This window comes from Plectropomus leopardus, chromosome 3 (genome assembly GCF_026936395.1).
Source record: "Plectropomus leopardus strain MGB_pleo_1.0 chromosome 3, ASM2693639v1, whole genome shotgun sequence".
NCBI classification, from domain to species: Eukaryota; Metazoa; Chordata; class Actinopteri; order Perciformes; family Serranidae; genus Plectropomus; species Plectropomus leopardus.
Genome location: NC_142178.1, coordinates 41,372,316 through 41,382,500, shown reverse-complemented (window position 1 = coordinate 41,382,500; position 10,185 = coordinate 41,372,316). Strand labels below are relative to the sequence as shown.

At 42.2% G+C, this 10,185-nt stretch overlaps 1 protein-coding gene across 1 annotated transcript in view; it reads left to right on the top strand.

Annotated features, from left to right (window-relative positions):
• Nucleotides 1-10,143, top strand: part of LOC121939265 (calpain-1 catalytic subunit-like) — a 31,959-nt gene extending 21,816 nt beyond the window's left edge. Inside the window, exons 10-23 of the mRNA XM_088075099.1 lie at nt 230-304; nt 384-544; nt 998-1,167; nt 1,848-1,859; nt 2,202-2,413; nt 2,839-2,878; nt 3,550-3,615; nt 3,939-3,996; nt 4,827-4,891; nt 5,034-5,102; nt 5,859-5,937; nt 6,014-6,127; nt 7,185-7,243; nt 9,645-10,143. Coding sequence (XP_087931225.1) covers nt 230-304; nt 384-544; nt 998-1,167; nt 1,848-1,859; nt 2,202-2,413; nt 2,839-2,878; nt 3,550-3,615; nt 3,939-3,996; nt 4,827-4,891; nt 5,034-5,102; nt 5,859-5,937; nt 6,014-6,127; nt 7,185-7,243; nt 9,645-9,671 — 1,207 coding nt within the window. The 3' untranslated portion in view covers nt 9,672-10,143. The remainder of the gene's footprint in view (nt 1-229; nt 305-383; nt 545-997; nt 1,168-1,847; nt 1,860-2,201; nt 2,414-2,838; nt 2,879-3,549; nt 3,616-3,938; nt 3,997-4,826; nt 4,892-5,033; nt 5,103-5,858; nt 5,938-6,013; nt 6,128-7,184; nt 7,244-9,644) is intronic.
• The last annotated feature ends 42 nt before the right edge of the window (nt 10,144-10,185 follow it).

Sequence of the window (10,185 nt, the reverse complement as noted above, 5' to 3'; positions counted from 1 at the left end):
ATGGGACCTGGACAGCAGAGACACGAGGACATACTGAAATACTGAAAAATACCGAAAAACTGAAATACCGAAAAATACCGAAAAACTGGGGAAAAATTAAATACTGAAAAAATAAAATACTGAAATACTGAAAAAGGAAATAATGAAGTACTGAAAAACTGCATTTTGCTGAAATAATAAATTGGCAAAATCCTAAATTTTCCCGCCGTCCTGTCGGTTTGTGTTTCAGCTCGTCGGAGTGGAGCGCCATCGACTCTGCAGAGAAAGACGAGCTGCTCTGTAAGATGGAGGACGGAGAGTTCTGGTAGGTCCACGCCGAAGACCCCAGAGACAATTTAAAGGATGAAGGCAGCCACACATCTGTCTGTCCCTCTGTCCCTCAGGATGTCTTTCCAGGAGTTCCTGCGTCAGTTCTCGCGGCTGGAGATCTGCAATCTGACCCCGGACGCCCTCAGTCAGGACGCCGTCAGTTTTTGGACCACGACGATGTTTGAGGGCGGCTGGAGGAGAGGAAGCACGGCGGGAGGCTGCAGGAACCATCCCAGTGAGGACGCAGACGCACCGGGACGGGACTGGGACACCAGTCCACACTTGTTAGGGACTGTTCGTTACCTGTGACCAGGAGGACATGTCAAATCTGTCCTAAAGCCCCGAGGAGGGAAACAAGTTCATCCTAAATTATAATTCTGAATTATCGCGCTGTTTTTACAGAAAATGAACCTGAAGGCCTGCCGTTCTTTTCTTTCTTTTTTTGGTATGAAATTTATTTGAGTTTTTGATAAAATTTTTCTTCAACATTTTTGGGGCGTGCCGTAGTTTTTTTTCAAAATAAGGAAAACAAGGAAATATTATTTATATAATCTATAATAAAAATGTATGTTTCTTCTACAGAAGCCAGTTTTTGCGATAAATTTTCTTTATCATATAGGTGATTTTTTCAAACATGTCAGTTTCATGTGTGCAATCTAAGAACTGCATGTCCCATGATGCTTTGCAGACACGTTCTGGATCAACCCTCAGTACAAGATCTCGCTGCTGGAGGAGGACGACGACCCCGAGGACGATGAGGCCGCCTGCAGCTTCCTGGTCGCTCTGATGCAGAAAGACCGCCGCCGCCACCGCCGCCACGGGCAGGACATGCACACCATCGGCTTCGCCATCTACGAGGTCAGAGGTCACACAGGTCACAGGTCACCAGGTCAGAGGTCACACAGGTCACACAGGTCAGAGGTCACACAGGTCAGAGGTCACACAGGTCACAGAGATCACAGGTCCCAGAGGTCACAGGTCACACAGGTCAGAGGTCACACAGGTCACAGAGATCACAGGTCCCAGAGGTCACAGGTCACACAGGTCAGAGGTCACACAGGTCACAGAGATCACAGGTCCCAGAGGTCACAGGTCAGAGGTCACAGGTCACACAGGTCACAGGTCACACAGGTCAGGGTTAGGGTTCAAGGTCACACAAGTCACAGAGCTCACACAGGTCACAGAGATCACAGGTCCCAGAGGTCACAGGTCACACAGGTCAGAGGTCACAGGTACCAGAGGTCACAGGTCACACAGGTCACACAGGTCAGAGGTCACACAGGTCAGGGTTAGGGTTAGGGTTAGAGGTCACACAAGTCACAGAGCTCACACAGGTCACAGAGATCACAGGTCCCAGAGGTCACAGGTCACACAGGTCAGAGGTCACACAGGTCAGAGGTCAGAGGTCACACAGGTCAGAGGTCACAGGTCACACAGGTCAGAGGTCAGAGGTCACAGAGGGGTCATGTAAAGTGTTTGTGAGACAACAAGTGTCCTTGTTAAGTCACTTATCTTCTCTTTGTCTTTGTCCCTGACAGATTCCTGACGAGGTGAGTCTGTCTGTGTATGTCTGTCTCTGTGTATGTCTGTCTCTCTGTCTGTGTCTCTGTCTCTGTCTGTCTGTCTCTGTCTCTGTCTCTGTCTCTGTCTCTCTGTCTCTCTGCCTGTCTGTCTGTCTCTCCTCCTGTCTTTCTCTCTGTGTCTCTGTCTCTCTGTTTGTCTGTCTGTCTTTCTCTCTGTGTCTCTGTCTGTCTGTTTGTCTCTGTCTCTCTGTCAGTCCATCAGAGTGGTCACGTCCAGTTTCGATGGACAGTTTATAAATATTAATTATTGATGTGTCCTAAAAAGTCTGTCTCCATAAATCTGTCTCTGTCCATCTGTCTGCCCCTCAGTACCAGGGCTGTCCCAGTGTCCACATGAAGAAGGACTTCTTCCTGCGTCACTCGTCCTGCGCACGCTCAGAGACCTTCATAAACCTGCGCGAGGTGAGCGCCAGGCTCCGCCTCCCGCCAGGAGAGTACCTGATCGTCCCCTCGACCTTTGAACCCTCCAAGGAGGCCGACTTCGTCCTCAGGGTGTTCACAGAGAGACAGTCTGAGACGCAGTGAGTCCACCACAGACACAGAGACAGTCTGAGACGCAGTGAGTCCACTACAGACACAGAGGCAAACAGACAAAGAGACAGACAGACACAGAGACAGTCTGAGACATAGTGAGTCCACGGCAGACACAGAGACAGAGAGACAGAGACAGCCTGAGACGCAGTGAGTCCACTACAGACACAGAGGCAAACAGACAAAGAGGCAAACAGACAAAGAGACAGACAGAGACAGAGACAGTCTGAGACATAGTGAGTCCACGGCAGACACAGAGACAGAAACACATAGAAACAGAAACAGTACCAGAGACAGTGAGTCATGAATGTGTGTAAGGTGAGTATGTGTGTGTGTGTGTGTGTGTGTGTAACGTGTGTGTGTGTGTGTTTGTGTGTAGCCTGTGTTTAACGTGTGTATGTGTGTGTTTCTTTAGGGAGATGGACGATGACATCGTGGCAAACTTGGTAGAAGAGGTACAAACAAAATATTTCTGACTTGAAGATGGAACCAGTGACGCTCTGTACATGGAAGGCTGGCAGGGATGTGGTCTCTGATGTGCTGCAGAACCAGTTTCTAGAAGCACACCATGGGGGTCAGAGCCACAGGGCGGTAGTCATTAAGACACAGCAGACTTTTTAGGTGCAGGAACGATGATGGCTGTCTTGAGGCAGGAGGGAAAAGTCTCTTGTGAGAGTGAGATGTTAAAAATGTCAGTTATAACATTAACAAGCTGATCAACACGAGTTTTCAGTACACGTCCAGGAATATTATCTGGACCAGCAGCCCTGTTTATATTTAGTTACTGAGAGCAGTCGGTCCTCAGGAGGGTGAGCACAGCTGTTTATGGAGGAGGTCAAAGCAAGCCTAAAATGTGCTCAGCAGCGTGGCCTCACATGTGACAGGGTGGTGATCTCACACAGGATGGGGGCGTGGCCTCACACGTGACGGGGTGGTGATCTCACACATGATGGGGGCGTGGCCTCATACATGACGGGGGCCCTCCAGCTTTTGTAGAAGTCGTGTTCAGATCTTTTAAAACAGTAATGTACAATGAAATACATATTTTTCAATGAAAACAGGAAGTCAATCACATTTATGGTGTGAGGACCTTTGACCTTTGACCTGGGCCCGTTCTTGTGTTCAGGAGGAAATCTCAGAGAGCGACGTGGATGATTCCTTCAGGTCCATGTTCGCTCAGCTATCCGGAGACGTGAGTCCGCTTTATTCAGCAGATATATCATATACGATGTTCTCTCTGAATGGGACCATCAGGTTTATTTTGGGTTATTTTGGTTTAAACTTGAGTTTATTTTTTAAATTTATAATCTTTTTTGCAGAAACTTTTTTTGCAGAAATTTGCACAGCTCTTTTGATGTAGTCCAGATATATTGTTCATACTTTTATCGTAATGTTCATCTCTGCTTTGCTCATGTTCTTCAGCTTTTAGGACTTTAAGTTTGTGGCTCGTCAGGACATTTGTGTCTCATTTTGTGTCTCATCAGGACATTTGTGTCTCGTTTTGTGTCTCATCAGGACATGGAGATCTCAGTGCGAGAGCTGAGGACGCTCCTCAACCGGGTCGTGTCCAAACGTAAGTCCTGCTGCTGCTCAGACAGGAGACTTTCTGTCCTCTTGTCCTCCTCCTGTTCCCCTGTCCCCCTGACAACCTGTCAGAGACAGCGGTGTGTCCTTCAGGAGTCCCTCATAGTTTGTGAAGTTTTTGATGGAGCGAGTTTTTATGTTTTAAATTTTATTTGATTTTTCTTGGTGAAGATCGAAGCTGCAGATGTGTTTCATGTTCAGAAATCTCGTCTCGTTCATAATTCGGCGGCGTCTCCAGGATCTGAGGACTCTCACGCCGACCTCGATGGGATTTTTTCATTCTTTTAAAAAATTAAGGCATCTTTTTTTCCTTATTCCCTAATATTTAGTGATTTTTCTTTCCTTTAAAGTGTTTTTTTTTCAATTTCTTTTCTTGTAAAATTTGGGGAATTTTATTTTCCCTGAAAACTTTTTGGAAATTTTTCTTTGTATAAAACGTTGTGGTGACTTTGCTTTATTTTTTTGGTGATATGTAAAAACTTCTGGTGATTTCTATTCTTTGAAAAAAGTTTTACTTCCTTTAAAACTTTTGGGAGTTTACGTAGACGTGTTGAGTTCCGAGGCCGTTTCTAAAATAATTGGGGCTGAAGCCTCTGAAGTCCGGTTTGACGACGACACCGATTCACCAACTCCAAATCATCACGTGACGATGACGTCACCAGCTGAACATTAAATAAGTGTTTCATTCAACATTCAATCTTTTAAAATGACGACGGACAATTTATTGTCAGATATGACAAAAATCTAAAACACAAACCAATAATCCAGTAAAAGAACGCGGAACATGCGCGCTTCTTCTTCTTCTGTGGTGGTTTGCAGACAGAGACCTGCAGACGGACGGATTCAGTATGGAGTCCTGCAGAGCCATGGTCAGCCTCATGGACGTATCCTTCTATCGGTTCTCCTGCTGCTTCTGTTGGTTCTGCTGCTGCTTCTGCTCTGCCTTTTTTAGGTTCTGTTGTTCTTCTGTTCTCCTGTTCCTCACCTGTGGAACTTTAAATGTGTGGAACCTTGACTGGAGCTCAGAAAGACGGCAGCGCTCGACTCGGTCTGCTCGAGTTTCAGGTTCTCTGGAACAAGATCAGGAAGTGGCTGGTAAGTTCTGCATCAGTTTCAGAACTTTAGTCAACAGAACATCAACTCCTGTTCTGCAGTTTGGTTCTAATGTCAGTCAGAGATGATGAAACATCACAGCTGATCATCTCCAACAGCACGTTCTCATGTTCCTCATGTTCCTCATGTTCTCATGTTCCTCATGTTCCTCATGTTCCTCGTGTTTGTCATGTTCCATTCTCATGTTTATTATGTTCTTGTGTTTTTATGTTACTCATGTTCTCATGTTCCTTTGTGCATCAAGTTCTTATGGTCCTCCTGCTCTCATATTCTCCCGTGTTCTGATGTTCTCATGTTCCTTTGTGCATCAAGTTCTTATGGTCCTCCTGCTCTCATATTCTCCCGTGTTCTGATGTTCTCATGTGGCCCGTAAAAGTTCCATGTTGGTGTATTTGCTGTGGTGGAACAGCTCGTGTGGTTATGCTGTGACCTCGGTTCTCTGAGTGAAAAGACACGATAGAGAACCGAGGTTCACACAGAGAACCAAACGCACACTCAGCGAACGCACCAGGAACAGGAAGTGACATCATGCTGACTCGGGTCAAACACTCAGCAGCAGCAGAGGCTCATGGGTACTGTAGTGTTTATGGTCCATTCTGAAGTTCCACTAAGGAACCTTTAAACTTGAAACCAGCTGCAGAGGTTCTCTGTTGAATCTTTGAATCTCTGAATCTTCAAATCTGAATATTTGTATCTTTGAATCTCTGACTCTTTGACTCTTTGTATCTGTATCTGCAGGCGATCTTCAGGGAGTTTGACCTGGATAAGTCCGGGTGTATGAGTTCCTACGAGATGCGTCTGGCGCTGGAGAACGGCGGTGAGTGTGGCTGGTGGCGATGTCATCAAGTGTCATTGACCTCTGACCTCTGACCTCTGACCTCTGCTGTCCTCAGGGTTCAAACTCAACAGGAAGTTGTTTCAGATGCTGGTCGCTCGATACGCCGACAACGAGGTCATCGACTTCGACAACTTCACCTGCTGCCTGGTCAAACTGGAGGCCATGTTCAGTACGTTCTGCTCTGTCTGCTGTGGAACCTCACACAGGCGTTCTGCTGTGGAACCTCACACAGACGTTCTGCTGTGGAACCTCACACACTCGTTCTGCTGTGGAACCTCACACAGACGTTCTGCTGTGGAACCTCACACACGCGTTCTGCTGTGGAACCTCACACACTCGTTCTGCTGTGGAACCTCACACAGACGTTCTGCTGATGTTCTGCTGTGGAACCTCACACAGATGTTCTGCTGTGGAACCTCACACAGACGTTCTGCTGTGGAACCTCACACAGACGTTCTGCTGATGTTCTGCTGTGGAACCTCACACAGATGTTCTGCTGTGGAACCTCACACAGATGTTCTGCTGTGGAACCTCACACAGGCGTTTTGCTGATGTTCTGCTGTGGAACCTCACACAGACGTTCTGCTGTGGAACCTCACACAGGAGTTTTGCTGATGTTCTGCTGTGGAACCTCACACACGCGTTCTGCTGTGGAACCTCACACAGACGTTCTGCTGTGGAACCTCACACAGGCGTTCTGCTGTGGAACCTCACACACGCATTCTGCTGTGGAACCTCACAGAGACGTTCTGCTGTGGAACTTCACACAGACGTTCTGCTGTGGAACCTCACACAGACGTTCTGCTGATGTTCTGCTGTGGAACCTCACACAGATGTTCTGCTGTGGAACCTCACACAGACGTTCTGCTGTGGAACCTCACACAGGCGTTTTGCTGATGTTCTGCTGTGGAACCTCACACAGACGTTCTGCTGTGGAACCTCACACAGGAGTTTTGCTGATGTTCTGCTGTGGAACCTCACACAGGCGTTCTGCTGTGGAACCTCACACAGGCGTTCTGCTGATGTTCTGCTGTGGAACCTCACGCAGACGTTCTGCTGTGGAACCTCACGCAGACGTTCTGCTGACGTTCTTCACTCTGTGTTCTGCTGCTTTACCCTTGTCCTCAAAGGGACGTCTTGTCCTGCTTCACGTTCATCTGACTGCTGCAGATTATTGATACAAACTACAATCACAGAATGTCTTCTTCTGTGGTGTTGTTCCTCAGAGGCCTTCCAAGAGCTGGACAGAGACGGGACAGGAAGTGCAGAGCTCAACATCATCGAGGTATGTTCAACAAAAAGTCACTAAAACCCATTAAATCTGCCATAAAAACCCATTAAATCTGCCATAAAAACACATTAAATCTGCCATAAAAACACATTAAATCTGTCATAAAACACATTAAATCTGCCATAAAAACACATTAAATCTGTCATAAAACACATTAAATCTGCCATAAAAACACATTAAATCTGCCATAAAAACACATTAAATCTGTCACAAAAACACATTAAATCTGTCATAAAACACATTAAATCTGTCATAAAACACATTAAATCTGCCATAAAAACACATTAAATCTGTCATAAAACACATTAAATCTGCCATAAAAACACATTAAATCTGTCATAAAACACATTAAATCTGCCATAAAAACACATTAAATCTGTCACAAAAACACATTAAATCTGTCATAAAACACATTAAATCTGTCATAAAACACATTAAATCTGTCATTAAAAACACAGTAAATCTGTCATGAAACACATTAAATCTGCCATAAAAACACATTAAATCTGTCACAAAAACACATTAAATCTGTCACTAAAACACATTAAATCTGTCATAAAACACATTAAATCTGCCATAAAACACATTAAATCTGCCATAAAAACACATTAAATCTGTCATAAAAAAAAAACATTAAATCTGCCATAAAACACATTAAATCTGCCATAAAAAAAAAACATTAAATCTGCCATAAAACACATTAAATCTGTCATAAAACACATTAAATCTGCCATAAAAGCACATTAAATCTGTCACTAAAATACATTAAATCTGTCATAAAACACATTAAATCTGTCACTATAATACATTAAATCTGTCATAAAAACACACATCAATTAACACATTTGTTTTTTTGTCTGTCTGTCTGTCTGTTTGTCTGTTTGTTTGTTTGTTTGTTTGTCTGTTTGTTTGTTTGTTAAATCTGCCATAAAAACACATTAAATCTGTCATAAAACACATTAAATCTGCCATAAAAACACATTAAATCTGCCATAAAAACACATTAAATCTGTCATAAAACACATTAAATCTGCCATAAAAACACATTAAATCTGTCATAAAACACATTAAATCTGCCATAAAAACACATTAAATCTGTCACAAAAACACATTAAATCTGTCACTAAAACACATTAAATCTGTCATAAAACACATTAAATCTGCCATAAAAACACATTAAATCTGTCATAAAACACATTAAATCTGTCATAAAACACATTAAATCTGTCACTAAAACACATTAAATCTGTCATAAAACACATTAAATCTGCCATAAAACACATTAAATCTGTCACAAAAACACATTAAATCTGTCACTAAAACACATTAAATCTGTCACAAAAACACATTAAATCTGTCACTAAAACACATTAAATCTGTCATAAAACACATTAAATCTGCCATAAAAACACATTAAATCTGTCATAAAACACATTAAATCTGCCATAAAAACACATTAAATCTGCCATAAAAACACATTAAATCTGTCACAAAAACACATTAAATCTGTCACTAAAACACATTAAATCTGTCATAAAACACATTAAATCTGCCATAAAACACATTAAATCTGTCACAAAAACACATTAAATCTGTCACTAAAACACATTAAATCTGTCACAAAAACACATTAAATCTGTCACTAAAACACATTAAATCTGTCATTAAAAAACATTAAATCTGCCATAAAAACACATTAAATCTGTCATAAACCACATTAAATCTGTCATAAAACACATTAAATCTGTCATAAAACACATTAAATCTGCCATAAAACACATTAAATCTGTCACAAAAACACATTAAATCTGTCACTAAAACACATTAAATCTGTCACAAAAACACATTAAATCTGTCACTAAAACACATTAAATCTGTCATTAAAAAACATTAAATCTGCCATAAAAACACATTAAATCTGTCATTAAAAAACATTAAATCTGCCATAAAAACACATTAAATCTATCATAAACCACATTAAATCTGCCATAAAAACACATTAAATCTGTCACTAAAACACATTAAATCTGTCATTAAAAAACATTAAATCTGCCATAAAACACATTAAATCTGCCATAAAAGCACATTAAATCTGTCACTAAAATACATTAAATCTGTCATAAAACACATTAAATCTGTCACTAAAATACATTAAATCTGTCATAAAACACATTAAATCTGTCACTAAAATACATTAAATCTGCCATAAAAGCACATTAAATCTGTCACTAAAATACATTAAATCTGTCATAAAACACATTAAATCTGTCACTAAAATACATTAAATCTGTCATAAAAACACACATCAATTAACACATTTGTTTTTTTTGTCTGTCTGTCTGTCTGTCTGTTTGTTTGTTTGTCTGTTTGTTTGTTTGTTTGTTTGTGTCCTCAGTGGCTGTGTGTGACCATGTGTGGCTAAAGACTCTAACAGGACGACCGCTGACCCACCGAGACAACTGCAGCCCAACCAGACCCACACTGCACCGCAGGACTACTGCAGTACTACTGCAGTGCTACTATCCTTATACAAAACTACTACAATACTACTACATTGTACTACAATACTACTACAGTACTACACTCCTGCAGTACTCCAGTCTGCTGTACTTTTCTTCTGCTGCTGCCTTATGTCCTCACCGACTGTCCTCAGCAGGCAGGAGGCGCTAAATCACAAAACATTCATATTATTATTATTATTATTATTATTATTATTATAAGTATCTCCATAACCATAACCATCTCCCCTCCATCTCTCCTCCATCTCTTCATCTCTCCTCCATCTCTTCATCTCTCCTCCATCACTCCTCCATCTCTCCTCCAATGAGGCGTTCAGGTGCAGTTTGGACAAACGAGTGATGATTTCTTTCATTAAAGAACGAAACTGAAGAAAATCAGCTGACTTTGCGTCTCTTTATCTCTCATTGATTTTCATG